This window comes from Dipteris shenzhenensis, chromosome 10, assembly GCF_047967505.1.
Source record: "Dipteris shenzhenensis isolate YYH24624 ecotype China chromosome 10, Dip_SZ_1.0, whole genome shotgun sequence".
In the NCBI taxonomy this organism is placed as follows: domain Eukaryota; kingdom Viridiplantae; phylum Streptophyta; class Polypodiopsida; order Gleicheniales; family Dipteridaceae; genus Dipteris; species Dipteris shenzhenensis.
The window spans coordinates 27,221,247-27,240,065 of record NC_141605.1 but is presented as its reverse complement, the minus strand read 5'-3'; the positions used below and the strand labels follow the sequence as shown (position 1 = coordinate 27,240,065).

The 18,819-nt window shown below is 41.4% G+C and overlaps 1 protein-coding gene across 1 annotated transcript; it reads right to left on the bottom strand.

The window, feature by feature from the left end:
* Nucleotides 1–7,011: 7,011 nt before the first annotated feature.
* LOC147897630 (uncharacterized) lies at nt 7,012–7,967 on the bottom strand. Its single transcript, XM_087380067.1, has 3 exons — nt 7,824–7,967; nt 7,570–7,730; nt 7,012–7,273 (listed from the first exon to the last, which is right to left on the bottom strand). The coding sequence occupies exons 1-3, from the start codon at nt 7,965–7,967 to the stop codon at nt 7,012–7,014; spliced, it is 567 nt and encodes a 188-aa protein (XP_087236193.1).
* Nucleotides 7,968–18,819: the final 10,852 nt, after the last annotated feature.

The following is an 18,819-nucleotide window of genomic DNA, read 5'->3' as shown; positions in this document are numbered from 1 at the left end:
CATGAGAAGCATATTCTCATGATGTTGTTTATTCCATGAATATTATGGTTGACATCCTAGTCCTTCTGATTAACTTGTATTCATCTTTCACTTTACATCTTCCCTCACTTTCTATCACTCTTGAAGGAGGGATGGCTCACTGTGCATCCCTTGCTATCGCTCCCTCACTGTCCTTCTCCCACTTTTCCTCTAAGACAAGGACTAGTTACTATGCGACTTCATTTACTGAACTCAAATTCTATCTTAGATCCCTTTTGTATGGACCAATGAAGGGAAAATCATTCGAGGAGGATATGTTATGCACATGGATGCTTGATTTGAACTCAGCAGAAGAGGTGAATATCCCTAGCTTTCTTTTTCGCTTCTTTTACTCACGTACTTCTTATGCTAACGAGTTAAATTTTCGTACAAGATATGGCGGTGGTTAGAAGCTATATTGAAAAAAATGGTGAAGATGAGGAAAGCCAAGAGAGAAAAGAAGAGTTGTTGAATGCTTACAAGTCGGTGGAAGATTCAAAACAGGTTGTGAGGAGAGTCTGTGAGGAGATTTGCAATGCAGCCCTGGTTACGCATGGCCCACAGGTTTAAAGTCTGCTTGTTTTCATGAAGCCAATGCCATAGTAGGCACTTTCGAGGACATATGCTCTCTCTAATGATGTAATAGTCAAGTGATGGAAATTTAATTCCATAGAGACTTATGTGTTTTCTAAAGTAACTGTAATAGACAAGAAATGAAACTACAGTTCCACAAAGACTTTTTAGTTCTCTAATGTAAAGTTGTAATAGACAAGAGAGACAAAGATGAGATCTTCTAGGCTTGGAAGGTGTTTTTGGACACCATATGGCTTTGAGTTATATGATCTAGTTCTTGTACAAATGTGTCATGCTTCTTTTTAAATGTACTCTAGTTTTAATAACATGTCAGACCATTTTTTCTAATTTGATTTTTTAAAATCTTACTTTTTGTCTCTTTTAACAATGTGATGTCCTCTTTTTTTAATGTACTCTAGTTTTAATAACATGTCACGTTATTTTTTCTAATTTGATTTTTTAAAATCTTACTTTTTGACTCAAATTTTTGTTTTATAAGAGCCTCTTTTTTTTCAATGCTTTATCCAAAATTATCTCACAAAACGAATTTGGACAGTGCATCAGGCCAAAATTAATGAAATAGGTGTTATGTTTGAATTGTGACTCTCTTTAATCCTCTCTTTTCGTCTCTTTTCTCCTCTCTCTTTCTCTCTTATCTCCTCTTTTCGTCTCTTTTCCTCTCTTTTCTCCTCTCTTTCCTTCTCTTTTTTTCTCTTTTATCCCGACTTTTTCTCTTTTTACTTTCTCTCTTTTTCTCTCTTATCTCCTCTCTTTTTTTGTCTTTTTTCTCCTCTCTTTTCTCCTTTTTCTCCTCTCTTTTTCTCTCTTTTTCCTCATCTCTTTTCCTCTCTCTTTCCTTCTCTTTTTTCCCACGTGAAGCTTCAATAGCCTACCATTGAGCAAACAAATACAGACTTCTGTCGCTCTAATTCAAAGAATGCAGGAGTCTGTAAATGTTTGCTCAATGTAAGGCTATAGGATTCTAAGCTTGCTCAATGTCTTATAGGTATTCTAAGCTATAGGATTAGTGACATGACTTCTTTGTTGCTTTGAGGATCATCATTATTCGAAGCCTATGTATGTTTGAATTGTGATACGTTGCTCCGGGAGATGTTGCCTGTACCAAATACCATGCCCATATCAAGAGATGATGCATTAAAGAAGATGCTAACAATGGTGGGTATGGATTATGATACCATCCATGCTTGCCGTAATGACTATATTCTCTTTCATCATGAGTATGGAGATTTGGCTAGTTATCCGAAGTGTGGGGAACAATGATATAGAGATGACTTGTAGGGTGAGTAGATACTAGATGTAAAGGTCTTGCGGCACTTTCCCATCATTGCAAGAATACAGCACATGTGCCGATGCAAATCCATAGTGGAGTTGATGACTTGGCATGCATCTCATCGGTCCACTAATGACACATTAAGGATTCCCGCAGATTGTGCAGCTTGGAAGCGCATAGACAATCAATGGCCGGAGTTTGCGAGGGAGACACGCAACTTACATATTGGGCTACCAAGGATGGCATGAATCCTTGCGGGTTACGCTTGACATTTTGGTCGACATGGTCGATAGTCTTGGTGAATTACAATATCCCACCATGGCTAACAATAAAGAAGGGACACATGCTTGCACTACTTGTGCCAGGGAATTACAAGGCTAAAAATATGGACATGTACATGGCACCTTTGATAGAGGAGTTATAGATCTTATGGAGAGGAGTGCGGGTCTTTGATATTTCTAGAGCTTCTAGAGCTACCAAGGATATTTTGGTCAGGGGTATCTTGATGTGGACCATGCATGACTACCCAGGATATGGAGAGTGTGCAAGTACGTGGTTGTGTCTTTACATGTATAATATAGGATTATGCTTTTATGACTCTCTTTCGCATGCACGTTTTATACTAATACATTCATGCATGCGTGCATGACTTGTTACAAGTGGGTACCATGCTTGTCCTATTTGTGGACTGGATTTGAAATCACTTGCACGATACTCCAAACATATGAGAAAAAATGTTTATGAAGGTCATGCTCGATACCTTCCACTGGACCATCTCGCGCGTGAAGGTCAGCTTAATCCACCACCACCATATTTGAAGGCAAGTGACTGGCTTGGAGGGCGAATGGAGAGGAACCTCCTCATGGTATGAAGAGGCTATCGATCTTTCATGAGCTTCCTTATTGGGGTTAATTACAAATCAATCATCTCTTGGATCCCATGCATATCTTCAAGAATGTGGGGGCTACTATTTGGGCACACTTGATTGGTTCCAAAGACTCGAGAGGAGTGGAAGAAGACTTGCGTACTATGAATAGGATGTCTCGTTCGTGGCCCCAACTGCATGCTTTGGGAAAAGTTATCCTCCCGAAAGCAACATGGATCCTCTCCATAAGAGAGGAGGTAGCGGTCAAGGTGGACATTACCTCTTTTCAAACACCCACAGGGTACATGCATTGCTTGAACATAGCATTTTCAAAGGATAATAAGCTTAGTGGACTCAAGTCCCATGATTGGCATAAGGTCTTACAGGTATCCTAAGCTGTATGATTATGTTATATTATTGACATGACTTCTTTGTTGCTTTGATAGTTCATCCTCCCAATTACAATAAAAGGGTGCTTACAAGAAGATGTTAGAAATGCTATATTCAAGATCAGTGGTATTGTGAGGTATGCTTACTATCAAACCGCATTCATTGCATTTTCTTCAATTTAATCTAAATAATCTGTAGACTCATTATGAGTATATCTTACATGGGCATGTGAAATAGGTGGATATCTCAAAAAGAGATCTCCATATCGAGCATCGAGAAGGCTAGGGTGGAATCCATCAAAGCCGTATGCTTGCTTGAGAAGCACTTTCCCTTGAGCATTATGACAACTCAAGTGCACTTGCTTGTGCACATAGTTGATGAGGTGGCCATTGCAGGTATCGTTCATAGTCGGTGGATGTTTTCTCTCGAGCGATTTATGAAAACTTTGAAGGGATTTGTAAGACAAAAAGCAAGACCAGAAGCAAGCATGGTAGAGGGATGGCTTGTGCAAGAGTCATTAGTATATATCACAAAGTTTCTTATATCCACGGATCCCGATATGTCGGAAGCTTGGGTGCATAACAAGGATGATGATCGCATTGTTGGCGAGGTTCCCCAAGGAAAAGGGATTGAAATAAATATGAGCGAAAAGCAAATGGAGAAATTCAATAAGTTTTGTATCCTCAATAGCAAGGAGATACAGAAGTAAATTGAGAGATATGAAGCGGCCAAAGCGGAAAGAATAAATGCAAGAATGAGATTCAAAGTAATGTACAGGTGATCGCAACCATATCCATGGGATCTCGCCCATTTCTTTCCATGAAAACGATTGATGGTGCTCTTGAGGTAGCAAAATTATTTGTAAGAGAAATCTTTCGCTTGCACGGTATGCCTAAGAGTGTTGTTTCCGACAAGGATTCAAAGTTCACATCTAATTTTTGGCGGGCTACATTTAAAGCCATAAGAACTGAACTAAAAATGAGTGCAGCATTTCATCCGCAAACAAATGGGAAAACTGAAATAGTAAATCATTTTCTAGAAGACATTCTTAGAATGTATGTTAATGAGAAGCAAACTAATTGGATTGAATTATTATTTTTGGCTGAGTTTGCTTATAATGGTTCATGGCATAGCTCAATTCAAATGACTCGCTTTGAAGCTATATGGCCAAAATTGTCATTCACCAGTACGGTTAATTTCTCTGATTCTGAGAACAAAGTTGAGATTTCAAAACAAATGCTTGAGAGGATGGATGAGGAAGTCAAACACATCCGACATTGTATTAAAAGAGCACAAGACAGACAAAAACGTTATTATGACAAGAACCATAGTTTTCGAGAATTCAAGTTGGGTGACATGGTATTTTTGAAAATCATTTTTAAGAAAAATAATTTAATTCTTGGCAGAGATAGAAGGCTCTCACCTCGTTTCACAAGACCTTTCAAAATATTAAAGTGAGTGAGAACATTGGCTTACCAACTTGAATTGCCTCAGAATATCAAAGTACATCCTGTTTTTCATGTGAGCTTACTGAAAAGTTATGTTGCTAATCCTTCTCATGTTCTGCAGGACACATCTAGAATTCAAGATGTATATCCTATAGAGGATGCTACTTGGGTAGATTTAGATTCACTTATTGCTGAGTTTCCTTCTTTAAACTCTCAGGACATAGGCTTTCAGAGAGGGGATAATTGTGATGCTCCATATTTTGTGTATAAATTTATTTTTAGTTTTTAGTTATTTGTGAAATTTATTTTCATGTCAATTTTGTGTTTTGAAAATACTAATAAGTGATTTGAGATTTAACAAATCCAAGAAAAAATATATATATGCATGGGAGTTGTATTCGAAGTTTGCAGGTTTAAAGGAAGGTCCAGCTTTGTGAATTCCAAAGGAGAACTTGGAAAGAAGTGATTGATTTAAAAAGAACTATAGTTATTGCTAGAATGGTCCAGGAATGGAGCAAATTGGTCATGAAGGGCAAGAAAAGCAAGATAAAGTGGAAAAGCCAACTAAAAGCAGGTCGCACCTTTCTTGGATAAAAACAACAGTCACTATTTCAACCATAACTTTTGATTCTAAAGTCGGATTGAGGAGCTCTTTTTTCTATTGGAAATATGGGAATGCGATCTACAAATTTCTAGAAGAGGTAGAGATCTAATTCCATGATCTAATAAGTCCAAAACTCAGAATATGTAGTAGTAGCAAGGCAGCATATTGAGAGTGAGAGTGCGAGTGAGAGTGAGATTCTTCTTTCATCTATGATTGTATCATCTTGAGTGAGAGTGAGATTCATTGAAACACCTTGGTGTGAGTGAGAGTGAGAAATCTGATGCAAGTGAGAGTGAGAGTGAGAGTAAGAATAGCTTGGGGGTGGTCGAGTGGTTTGAGCTCCGTACATGGAGTATTGTGACTCCAGGATTGATTGTAAACAATGTTGATTCAACATAAAGTCTCCTTCTATTGTATTTTAGTTTTCTCCTTCTCTCTATAGAATCAATCTTGATTTCAAGGTTTGGAGTGTCTCACACATCTATAGATTTTCGAGATGAAGATCACGTTGTATCACAAGCGAGGAATATCACAATAGTTATTCTGGCGGTTGCTCTTGCAATGGAGGTATATCAATTGGTGAGATTAGCTACATCTAAGTCCAGGCAAAGATTTCCTTGGTGTTAATCTTTATAATGATTGACAAGCATCACAGTGATTTCATATCGTTTTGGTTCAAGATTTTGGGGAGCCTCTTACATATTATGGACAAGAGAGAAAGCAGGAGGATGCATTGGGTGAACAAGCTTGGGCAGCATGCCATGGTGCTAAGATCCATTGAGATGAAGAAAATGGTCATAGGTAAAAGCTTCTTGTTTCTCTCTGAAGATAGATAGCTCATTATGAGATTAAATCATCATAAGTTGTCACGGAGTTCAAGATTTATGTGCTGCATAAAGTGTTGGCATCATGCACGCGACTTGGACAATCTCATGGCCAGTTGCTAGAATGCGAGTCTATCAATTCAAGCACCTGAGATACCCAAAAAGAGCTGCTATTTTAGATGCTTCAATTGGAATCGAGAAATGATTGGAGCATTCGATAGTGCATTGGCAATATGTTGCTATGTGCACTTGTGAGCTTCTTGTTCTTGCAGGTTTAGAGAACTCAACCACTTGGAGAGGTCACTGATTTTATCTTTTGTCGAGGTACATAACATACCTTCTAGTGCATAAGGCACAATTTTTGTCATGCCGTGCCAACATTGGGAGGAAGGTGGCTGTGGAGGCACAGAAAGGCCTTTAGAGTATACCATGGAAGCTTAGAGAACTTCTCTTATGCTCATGTTGGCAGCTTACCTTATCATTATCCAGTAACCTTAATGGTTGGGTGAATATTGTGGCATGTACATCTGCCTCTAAGATTTGCCAAGTTCCCAATGTGAAGTTGTGTCACAACCTTTATGAACATGCCACAACATGCACCAACTCATTAAGGCACCAACAACAGTCCACTGATCTACTCATGACCACATTTTGACAAACAAACTTCACGTGATTAGAACGACTTGTACAAAGTTCGTGTACTGGTCACAACATTCCCTCATTTATTCCAACAATTCTTAAACAAACAATAATTTATTCATATATTCACTTCACTAGGGAAGGTCCATTGCATGAAATTGACCTTGTTCTCTCCCACAAGGAAGTATATGAGTAAAGGATATGGGTCTCTATTTGAGGAGGCCTCTTTGATGAAGTCATATTCTCATGGTGATTTCTCTCTCCCAAGGATATCGGTCTGTCGGTGTCCCACTGAATATGTACAAGGTCCCTTACCACATGGAAATGGACGTCGATGCGTCCACCACGGTAACAAAAAATCAGGCCGGAGAACCAACGCTGTGAGCTATTGTAGTTGTTGCATTCTGCATCAAATATGTCACAAAATCTGATCCTCCTGTCCCTCGTTCTTCCCTCTCCTTGCTTGGTTTCTTTATGTAACCTTGAGCGTAACCTCTATGCAAAGAGCGGAACCTGAAAATCTCCACGATACATCGGTCGTATTCTCCTCCCAGTTCCTCAAGGTTTTGCTTCACGAAATCTCGAATTGATGGACCGGCATCGATGCGCTGCAAATACTGCCTGTGCGGACAAGGCATATAGGAACGCATTTCCTGTTGCAAAATAAAGCTCCTTCGCTCAGAGAATAGTATAGCGAGAGATTATATAAAGAGCAACAAATGATCCGAAGATCGAATTAGAAACAGATTAGTGGCCACATCGTTATTGTTTGTGAGATTTGAGTGGGAGTACTGACTTGTATGTAGGAGCTGAGAAACCCATCTTGATGTTGGATACCCAAGGCAGCATCTACCGCAGGAAGGATAGTCGATTGCGCGCCCGAAGCTCCTTAAAATGATAAACTGTCCTCCCCGTACATGATGGATCCCTGTGGAAGCCGTGGATTGTTGCGCCACCCGGCCATATACTTCCTAATTCTGTGATAGAAGACGTCAGGATCACACTTCTCTTGCATTCGCCGTAAACTCTTGCTCATCAATCTCAAAGTTCCAGCCAAGAGGGCAAGGTTATCCTTCACCTGTCAAGAAGTAACAATAATCGCATACTTAAAACCAAGCCAACTATTAGAAGCATGTAGTTACTGGGATTTGCAGTGGAATAATGTACAGACCTTGGCCACATTCCTGTCGTGAATGGCTTGTTGGGCCCTGATAATCGCACCCGGCGCTTCTGCTGCCTTGGCTTCGATGTCAGCATGAACGAGTAGAAACCATTCTTCATCTACAGTACCGGTGAAGTTATAACAGCAGGCCATGTTTCCAAGTTCTAGAGGGAGAGTGTCATCTATACGTCGCCAATTCGAAAGAACGAGACATGCATAAGAAATGATGGGAGGCACGTCTAGACGCCGTGCAATGGCAAGCCACGGTTCAGCTATGTTGTCCGGCAGGCGGCTTGCGGGAACCTCTCCGCACCAAACGTAAGCGTGGGCCAGGAAGGACAGGAGAAGCATGGCTTTCCAGAGATGGCCTCTTCGTCCACCCGGCTGGAGGAGTTGCTCGGAGTCGAAACGAGGGAGTGTCGCGATGATGCGCCGGACTTTGTTGGCATCGTACGTAGCCAAGAGGTGGTGGAAGTCGGTAGCGGTGCGATCCCAGAGTGCGAGTTGTGGGGAAGCTGCGGCGGTAAACTCGAAGGCGGCAGGGTCAGAGACGGGCAGAAAGCCGCGCTTGGAAGGAGCTACAAAGTAGTTGTCGTGCGTTAAAGGAACGAGCGTAGCTGGGGTGGCGAGCTGCAAACTGCGACAAGTGATGGAGCGCCGGGAGTATGCAGGTGGATGGTTGTGGCGAAGAAGATGAAATGGTGGAGGAGAAGGCAGAAATACGTTGAGGCGAGGAGTATTGTGAAGAGGGAGGTGGATGGAAGAGGCCTTCATCAATGTCAAAACTATGAATCTGTAGCATTTACATTGGCTGCTTCATATTGAGCCAAGTCTTGTGCACCAAATATGTCTATCTCAAGGTTTACATACAATTGATCACCTACATCATCATCCCCTATTGTATGTCTACCTAAGACTTGATCCTCTAGTACACCGGCCTCTAGTTCTCCCTTTTCTTCCCCAAAGTTGTGATCTCCACCTTCCTCCATTACAATGTCATTATTGTCACCTTCTTCGTGGCCCACATCGTCATCTTCATCCTCTTCCTTAGATCCATCGACATCATTATTTGGATCTTCTATTGGCATCTCCATATCCACATTCCTATCTTCAAAAATATGTCTGCTTCAAGGAGTAAATCAGACCACGTACCACCATCTCGGATCCAAACGATCCAGATGAAAGACCACCTACATTGAAGATACAAATTAGATGTCAACATTTGTTTGAAAAATTAAGTTATTAGCTTTTGATAAATTCATTAGTTTGTACTTGTTCACAATGCTTTGGAAGAACAACGGTATCCCTTTCATCAGCTAGTGGTGTCAATAGCAAAGAAACCATAGCTGTCTCCCCTAACTGTAGCATTGGGACCATTGTAGATAGTTCTAAACCATTTGACATCAAGAATGAAAATACTAAATTGTCTAAAATCAACTTCATAGATGTCACGTATGGTCCCACAATAATCTAATTGTGATGAGAGAAGATTGGTATCAGAAGCACTTGCTTCGCTATCTTTTACAAACTTAGCCATGACTCCACAATCATATGTAACTCTCCTTGAATCAATGCTTTCCACATGAAAATTTCATCCATGTCACCACAAGGAACTATACTTTTTGTACTAAAAAAACATGATTAAAATAATGAGGATGCATTTTGTAGTGATTGTGATCATAAATACCCAATAGAAAGGTTAAAAACTTACATGTGGCATACATCCGATTGCAAGCTCCTGCTCTCGATCGGTTATGTCCTCTCCATTATGTTTGGCTTCATGAAGAGCTTCTTGTAGCCAATCACGGGACATGTGTCGAGGGAGAAGAGCATCCGGATGGATATGGCATCCCCCACCTATGCATGACTCTAAATCTCGACCTCTCATTTATTATTTTTTCTTTGGCCTCTTCATATCTCTCCACCCATCTTTGCATCTCAGAACTATTGAGGACACAAAACTTATTGAATTTCTTTCTGTTCTCTTCTCTCATCTTTCTTTCAATCCCTTTACCTTGGGAAAACTCTGCAATGACACAATCATCGTCTTTGATGTTCCGAGCATGTGGCATATTAGGATCCATGGATGCAAGAAACTCTGTGATGTATACTAATGACTCTTGCACAAGCCATCCCTCTGCCTTGATTGTTTTGGGTCTAGCTCTTTGCCTTACAAATACCTTAAAGGTTTTCATAAACCATTGAAGGAAAAACATGCAATGACTATGAACGGTTTCTACAATGGCGACCTCATCAAGTATGTGTACAAGCAAGTGCACTTGAGTCATCATAATGCTTGAGGGAAAGTGCTTCTCAAGCAAGCACACAACGTCAATGGAGTCCACCTTAGCCCTCTTGATGCTTGATACAGAGTTCTCTTTTTGTGAGACCAACCTTTAAATTTCCACATGCATTTGTAAGATTCAATATTTTATACCCATCATTTAAAATTATATAAAATATAATGAAGGTGATATATCATATGATAGTAAGTATACTTGAAAATGTCACTGATCTTATAGATAGTGGTTCTAACATCTTTTGTTTAGCATCCTCTCACTGTAATTAGGAGGATAAATTATCCAAGCAACAAAGGAGTTATAACAATGTGTCACAATCAGGTAAGTTAACTACACGAAAGCATCAAAATCTTAGTTCTACTCTTCTTTCAAGCTAACAAGTAGAATACTTGTAAGACCTTGTGCCAATCATGAGACTTGAGTCCACTAAGCATATTGTCCCTTGTAAACACTCCCCTCAGGCAACCCATGTGTCTCGTAGGTTTTCAAAAAGATGTAATATTTGTCTTGATGCTTGACTCCTCTACCTTGAAAAGGATCCATGGTGCCTTTGGGAGAACAATTCGTGGAGGATGCTCTTGGGTTCCTGAAGCACCCTCCTAAGTTGTAGAATCATGCTCTTGAGTTCTACACACATGCTCTTGGGGCCACAAGTGAGGCATCCTACCCATCTCATGCAAGTCTTCTCGCACTCCCCTTGTGTCTTTGTCACCAACCAAGTGTGCCCAAATAGAATCCCCCACATTCTTGAATATATGCATGGGATTCAAGAGGTGATTGATTCATAACTCACCCCAAATGGAAGCTCATGAAAGATAGATAGCCGGTCCATTCCAAGAGTACGCTCCTCACTATTAGCTCTCATCACACAAGGAAAATTGTACAGATCTCATCCCAAAAGTTGCAAGCTCCTGGAACTAGAGAGCCTTTATTTTTCTATGTTCCTAAATCTTACTTATGGAGCTCAAGAAGAAATGCTAGAAGAAGCTCAAGAAGATCCCCAGGAAGAAACCAATTTTAAAGAAAAAAAAATATTAAAGAGACATAGGAATTAGAAGAGCAAGATATTAATCTTGAGGAATAAATTAAAGAGGCTGTACACTTTGATCTTGTTGCACTAAAGTTAGAAACATTTAAAGAAGTAGTATCTATTGAAGGACTTGATTTTGAGACTCGTACTCCTGCTATCCCTATACTTCCTGCATCCTTCACTATTCAAAAGCTAAGAGTATTATCTACTATTAGACATACTCATCCTCTTTGACCTAAGGGAAGATTATGCCACCACATTAATTGCTCAAGCTTGTAGTCTAGGCCATGATGTTGGTATTGAAGATGATGATTTGATAGTTCTAGAATATAAGTTTGACCCCAAGGAAGCACTATCTATGTTCTCTCAAGAAGCCACAAATTTTGAGGATATGGATGATCAGAACTTTAACCAGGTCAAAACACAGATGCATCTACAGCCAAATGTACATGAGAACAACAAAGTAAAGAGTAGAATAGAAAGAAGTTCTATCCTTTAGACATATAAAATTATGGACATTGATGAGAACATGAAGGTAAGCTATCACTCTTTCCTTTGCTCAATCATTTTTATTATGACTTGTGTACAACTTTCTCATTACTTTCTGTTTGATATTGCAGCTATATATTGAAGATGACAAATTTCTTTAAGGATGCATTGGGAGCAAAGAAAGGGGACTTGGACAATTGTCTATCCTTTTATACTATATGAAGAAGACGTCTTCTACTAAGATCCTTATTTATCATAGACAATTGAGCAATGACGGAGAAGATTTGGTCTATTTCTTCAAAATTTTGTCAGAGTTTCTTGGTGATTACTAGGTAAATTGGTAGAAAGACAAAGTGATATAATATATGAATTGAAAAATTATTTGCAATATTGCAAAGTTTTGAGTGTTTCCCAGGCCAACAATGCTCAAGGGAAAGGTACTTTCTCACCTTCATTGCATATGTGCTAGCACATGGTATTCAAAATCCTCTACACCGGGATGGTCATGCGGAGTACCATCTTATAAGATTTAGAGAGCCAATTTCTGCTGAGAGAGAAGAAGAAGAGATGATAGATGCACCAAATAGACTCCCAAAGACTGATTCATATTGATCACTAGTTACACATATATAGGTGAGACCTAGTTCAAGTTAGGGAAGGCTATATATATAGCTCTAACACCCCCACTCAAACAAAGGTCTCTAGCTACGGATGAAAAAACCCTTGGGGAGCACAAGGGAAAAACCTGAGCTCCTATATACAAGTATACAAGTTGATCATTTGTACAATTATTTACAAGTATGTAATGCACATGTGCATTTAATACAAAAGGTCACCCATAGGTGTGTTAAAATTGGAAGAGAGAAGCTACAAGAACTCCAAGTTCTGATCATAGCACTGTGAAGCGTGCCTCACTAAGTCCTTTAGTGAGAATATCTGCAATCATTTGAGAAGTGGGACAATGTTCAATCATTGTCATCCCTTTCTTCACTTCATGTTTGACATAATGGTAATCAATAGCAATATGCTTGGATTTGTTATGCTGAACATAGTCTTTAGCCAGACTTATGGCACTTTGATTATCACATTTGAGAGGAGTACTGGATGATGGAGGATGACCAATATCTGCAAGAAATTGTCACAGCCAAACCAATTCTCGAGCTGCTAGAGAAGCCACTACATACTCAAATTATGTGGTAGAAACAACAACACAACGTTGCTTCTTACTTGCCCAAGAGACCAAGCACTACAAGGTATAGGTCCTTTCCAACAAAAAAACCGACCTTTTTTACACTAAAAAGTTTTTTTTTGATAGGCGCAAAGGTCGTTATTTACGTCGCAATAAGCATAAAAAAAGAACGGTCGCTATATAAGCGTCGCTATATAGCGACACCAATAAACGTCGCTATATAGTGACACTAATAAACATCGCTATATAGTGACACTGGTAAACATCACTATATAGCGACAATTAACAAAAACTTTAAAAAAACATTAGTGGGGCTAAACAGGGCCATAGCAAGCCTTGTTTTGCCCCACTAATGTTTTTTATTTAGTAATTACAAAAGAATGTTTTCGATTACAAAATTTTCCTTGTGAAAAGGGTGATACGAAATTTCTTAAATGAACCGAGCGACAAAAGCATATACATGTCGAAGAAATACAACCTTGTTTGTTACAAAATTACCCTTTCAAAAAGGGTGATACAAAATCACTCAAACGAGCCGATATACAAAAGCATATATATGGCAAAATATATGCAAACTACTACTAATACTACTACTACTGCTCATCCGAATCATCGTCGTCATCCTCATCCTCATCTTGTTGGCCTGATCCTTGGCCCTCATGAGCTGCGCCTGATCCACAACAAGACAAAGCACCAATAGACACGCGCACAGACGCGTTTCATGAACTAAATAAAAAAACTTACGGGCGCGTCTATTTGCGCATCTGGAGACCCGTGTCTAATTGCGCGTCTATATATCCGACTTACGCGCGTATCGACACGCACAAAGACACATAAATAAACGCGCTTATAAACGCTTTTATAGACGCGCATATAGACGCAAGTCGAACAGACGGACGCGGATATAAACGCGTTTTTAAACGCACTGATAGACGCGTCTTTTTTTTTTTTTAAAAAATTTACAGAATAGTACTGTGTATGTTGTGTATGCTATATAGTTACAAGAATCCCATATCCACATTCTGTAATTCAATTCTTACAGCCAACCGCATTTTAATTACAATTCCAAATAAAATATTACAACTCCAAAACGCAATAAAATTGAAAGCTCAAAAAGTGCTTGTATATACATATAGCACGAAGCTAAGCCATGTCATGTGGCTTCAAGTACAAAAAATAAGGAAGCTAAGCCATGTCATGTGGCTTCAAGTACAAAAAATAAGAGGAGTCTATATACAAGAGGCACGAAGCCAAGCCAGTGGCTTTAAGTAAAAAAAAGAATAGTAGCACTACTTCTACGACTAATCCTCGCTGCCTTCCACGCTCCCTTCTGCGCTCCCTTCTGTGCTCCCTTCTGCACCTCCTTCCTCGTCTTCCTCGTCGTCTTGTGCATGGGCCTGTAAACAAGGGACAACATATATCAATGTATGAAAAATCAAATCTTTACTTATAATTTTGGCATTATTTAATTACTTTCAAATACCTGGGGGGCCTGTCCAGTAGCTCGGGTATACTGCTCCTCAGTAATCAACCCGTCATCATAGAAGTGCCTCCATGTATCTCCTCTGCGATGGTGGCGGTGGTAGGTTGTCTCCACTGGAGTAGGGTATCTGCCCACGATCTCAAGCTGCATGACCGCGATACACTTTGTGGAGGGATTAGTACAAAGAAACAACCAACCTCCTAATAAACTACATAAGCAATATAATTTGAGATCGATACTTACAAATTGGGCCTCCCATGATTCAACACCCCCTGCTCCAAAATGCACGCTTCCATATTCCTCCATCTGGATCCTCCGTGCCTCCACGTGCTGCAAACTGGGCTCCTCCCTCGCTGACTTCATTGCCTTCTTCCACTCACGCTTGTGAGCGGTGTGGGGCGGGCCCCTTGGAGGTTGACCTGCCTCAAGCCTGGCAAGCTCCGCTAGTGCCTGCCTCTTAAGGGAAGATCTTTTATTGCTAAGTATCGTAACAATCTTTGACTTCCCCCATTTATCTGTGAACTGGTGATTGGGGGGGGTAGGATACCTAGAGCGAACAGTAGCGAGGGTCTCCTCAGCCAACCTCTTTGGGTGGTCTTTATAGTGGATAAAGCAATCTCTGTAATTGTTAGCAATTACAGAGCGCATGAAGGCCATGATGTCCTTCCCCCGCGCATCCATCAAGATGCCTCCTGTCTGAGTGATGTCATAATAAATCGTACCATCACCCAGAGGCACATCTAAATCATCTGAATCATCCTCCTCCTCACCACCACATGGCCCAAAGCAGCATCCACCACCGCTCTCCCTGCTACTACGCTTGCTACCCTGTCGTGTCGAGCTCGTACGCTGGCCACTCGTAGTTGGGGACTGCACGGGACTACGTTGACCACTTGTAGCTAGAGAACCGAGTCTCGATGGCTCGGGATTACGTCGACGGCTCACCGAGACAGAAGGACCTCCTGACGGCATGGGGGAAGGGGCATAAGACGGGATGGCAGAAGGGACATAAGATGGCATGGGGGAAGGGGCATAAGACGGTACAGGGGAAGGGGCATAAGACGGCTGTGCGGACTCCGCTGGGGTGATCTCAGGCAATGTGGGGTGGCTCGGAGTCTGTAGTGCCGACTCCTGGGGAGTGTTAAGGGTACCCGTCATATACCCGTATAACTCCGTAGGACTAGGAGGTTGCCCTAAAAGATTATATAAATCCTTCCAAATCGATTCCCGCGGATCAGGTGAGCTAGAAGCACTTCCTGGCCACATGTTGAACTGGAAAATAGGAAACAAACCTATTACTTTGGGAGCTGAGAAGAAAGGGGGAAAAAAAACAGGCTCTGTCAAAGCGCGTCTATAGACCCGTCTGATCTGCGCGTCTATAGACACGTCTAACAGAGCGTTTAACAATTCAAGTAAAAGCGCATCTAACAATCCGTCTAATAGTGTGTTTAAAAGCGCGTCTACCAGTCCGTCTAACAGTCCGTCTAACAGTCCGTCTAACAATCCGTCTAACAATGCGTTTAAAAGCGCGTCTAACAGTGCGTTTAAAAGTCTGTTTAATAGAGCGTTTGTCTGAGCGTCTACAGACGCGTTTGTGTGTGTCTGCAACAAGCCAGACATGCGGATAGACGCGCTTATAGATGCACATTTAGACGTGCCCTTAGATGCGCTCCGACAGGCGAGAATACTAAAAAGTCGAAAAGGACGTTGCGCCTGACAAAAGAACGTGTCGCTCATACCTAGACCCTGCGTTTCGTGGATGCGAGAAAGTACAAAACTGGAAAGAGCAAGCAAGAACAACTTCAAAAGGACTTACTTGGAAAAAGGTATGGAAGGATCTTTCTTTTCCAAACTTGTTTCTTCTCCTTGTTCGTACTCCTCCTCTTCTTTAGGCTTGGAAGCAAGTGTAGGTACGGTCCCTTTCTCTTGAGTGAAAGCTTGGAACTGTGTATGAGAGGCTCTCTCTTAAGCTTCGAATCTATGGAACTGCTAATAAAGAAGGAAGGAAGCCGCTCGCGAAGTTTAAGTAATGAAAAGAAAAGCAAAGCGAGCGGCGCGCCGAAAAGCAGGTTTAAAAGCCGCATCTATTAGCGCGTCTATAGTCGCGTCTATTAGCGCGTCTATAGTCGCGTCTGAATACACAGAGGAGACGCGTGGTTAGATGCGCCGTTAGACGCGATGTTAGATGAGACTATAGACGCGGCGATAGACGCAACACAGAGTTTAAATTAAGCATTTGAAGAAGAGCAAATTTAGTGGGTTGTTTGTTTGTAGGATGTCTCCATCTTCAACAAGTAGCTCTAGTGAGGATGAATCCCTCCGTATCCACCATCGCGAAATGTGGTTGGAGCAAAAAATCAAATGTCTGTGTGATCGATGTCGAGGAAACATGTATCGTGCACGCAGGATTACGCTCAATCATATCTCAAAGTATGGAGAATGGGATGTGACCGTAAACAGGGTAAGGGTTTGTAAGTTAAGGTTGATTGAGATACCTATGGGTGTTCATATGTTTGAGTTATGATCCCGTTTTAATTTGATACAGGATGCAGTGCCACACCCGCACATGTTACCCTATGCCCATCGTGAGGAGGCGAAGCGTCGGCGATATGAGGTGGGATCTTCAGGAGGGACCGTTACGGATGCATGGAGTGATGGTGATAGTAGCCCTCCGCCATTACCTCATGAAGCCGTGGAGGAGGAGGTGTTTGATGATATGGTGCGGGATTTATATGTCCATCAAGGGAGGGATAATAGCATGGAGCAAGATGATCTTTTTACTGCAGCATCAACTCCACTGTTTGAGGGGTGCACATTCTCTGTTCTACGTGCCTCCCTTGAGTTACTAAACTTGCAAACCATCTATCGATGGAGCAATGCAAGTTTGAATGCATTACTCAAGTAAGCTTTAAAGTCGATTTTGCAAACATGGTGAATTATGCGCGTGGGTCTATTACTCGAATGCTTTTCCTCATTTACGGTCTTCACGTGCAGGCTATTGTGTAAAATGCTTCCAAGGGAGAATAAATTACCGACCTCAAGAGATATGGCAAGGCAACATGTGACCTCTCTTGGAGGATTAGATTACAAGCGCATCCATGCATGTGTCAACGATTGCGTTTTGTTTCGTGGACTATATAAGGATGCAAGAGAGTGTCCTACTTGTGGAGAGGCAAGATATAGAGCAGATCTCAAAACCTTGGACGTGCCTCGTAAGGTATTGCGACATTTTCCCATAATCCCTCGCATCCAACATATGTTCAAGTGCAAATCTATTGCAGAGCTCATGTCATGGCATTCCTCCCATCGATCAACCGATGCCAAGTGGAGAACTCCCGCGGACTCTCCTGCGTGGAAGCATATTGAAGACACATGGCCAAGCTTCAAGGAAGAACCTAGGAGCTTGATACTTGGATTGGGTATGGACGGTGTGAACCCATTTGGTCTCAAAAGCACGTCTTACAGTGTATGGCCAACCAGTGGTATTGGTGAATTACAATCTTCCACCCTCTATGGCTATTAAGAAAGGACATGTCATGCTGTCCCTTCTAATTCCAGGGAAACATAAAGTCAAAAACCCTGATGTTTATTTGGAGCCTTTGATTGATGAGCTAGAGATACTTTGGAGAAGTATCGAGGTGCATGATGTGAGCAGGCCTCCCTCGTCACGAGACTTCAACTGCAAAGCAGTCTTGATGTGGACGATGCATGACTTCCCAGGCTATGGCGAGTGTTCAGGTAAGCATTGCAATTTTTAATTATGAATAGGCAAAGGACGTGGCACCCTAAACCCACCTTCCACTCTTAATTGCATCTATTGTTTCAGGTCTCACTACATCGGGTTACCATGCATGTCCTGTTTGTGGTCCTTCGCTAGTTGCCTCACGGGCAGACGCATTGAATAAGATCATCTATGAGAATCACCATCGATTTCTCCCACCTGATCATCCTAGATATCATTGCCCCTTGGAATGAAGTCCTCCCACAATCACTCACCGTGGGAGATTGGATGAGAATTTGGGACGGTTCCACGACTCCTCCACCACTTGGCATGAGCCGGTAAGGATTTGTAACTATTGGCTGGAAGTAAAGATTGGCTATATTGGTTGGAAGTAAAGATTGCAAGCTAACACTTTATTTTGTTTAGATACTCCATCTTTTATCGTTTACCATATTGGTCCCACCTCAAGATCAATCACCTGCTCGATCCCATGCATATCTTCAAGAATGTGGCATCTACCATTTGGGAGCATTTGAATGGGACACGAGATTCGGCAGGCATAAGGGAGGATCTACGTACCACAGGGAGGATGCGTGAAGCTTGGCCTCAAGAGAGACCAAATGGGCATGTTTTTTTACCTCGTGTACCGTGGATGTTATCAAAGCTAGAGATGGCGACGGTGAAGCGCGCTATTACTACAATTCGTACTCCCACTGGATGCATGAGGTGTTTGAAGGGAGCCTTTACAAAGAGCAAGAAAAGAGGTGTAGAGCAATTATATGGCTTGAAATCT

Coding starts and splice junctions, on each gene's coding strand:
- LOC147897630 (XM_087380067.1), bottom strand. CDS start 7,967: ATGGCCTGCTGTTATAACTTCACCGGTACTGTAGATGAAGAATGGTTT. Junction 7,731..7,823: donor ACGACAGGAATGTGGCCAAG/GTCTGTACATTA, acceptor ACTTCTTGACAG/GTGAAGGATAACCTTGCCCT. Junction 7,274..7,569: donor CTTCCACAGGGATCCATCAT/GTACGGGGAGGA, acceptor TTGTCCGCACAG/GCAGTATTTGCAGCGCATCG.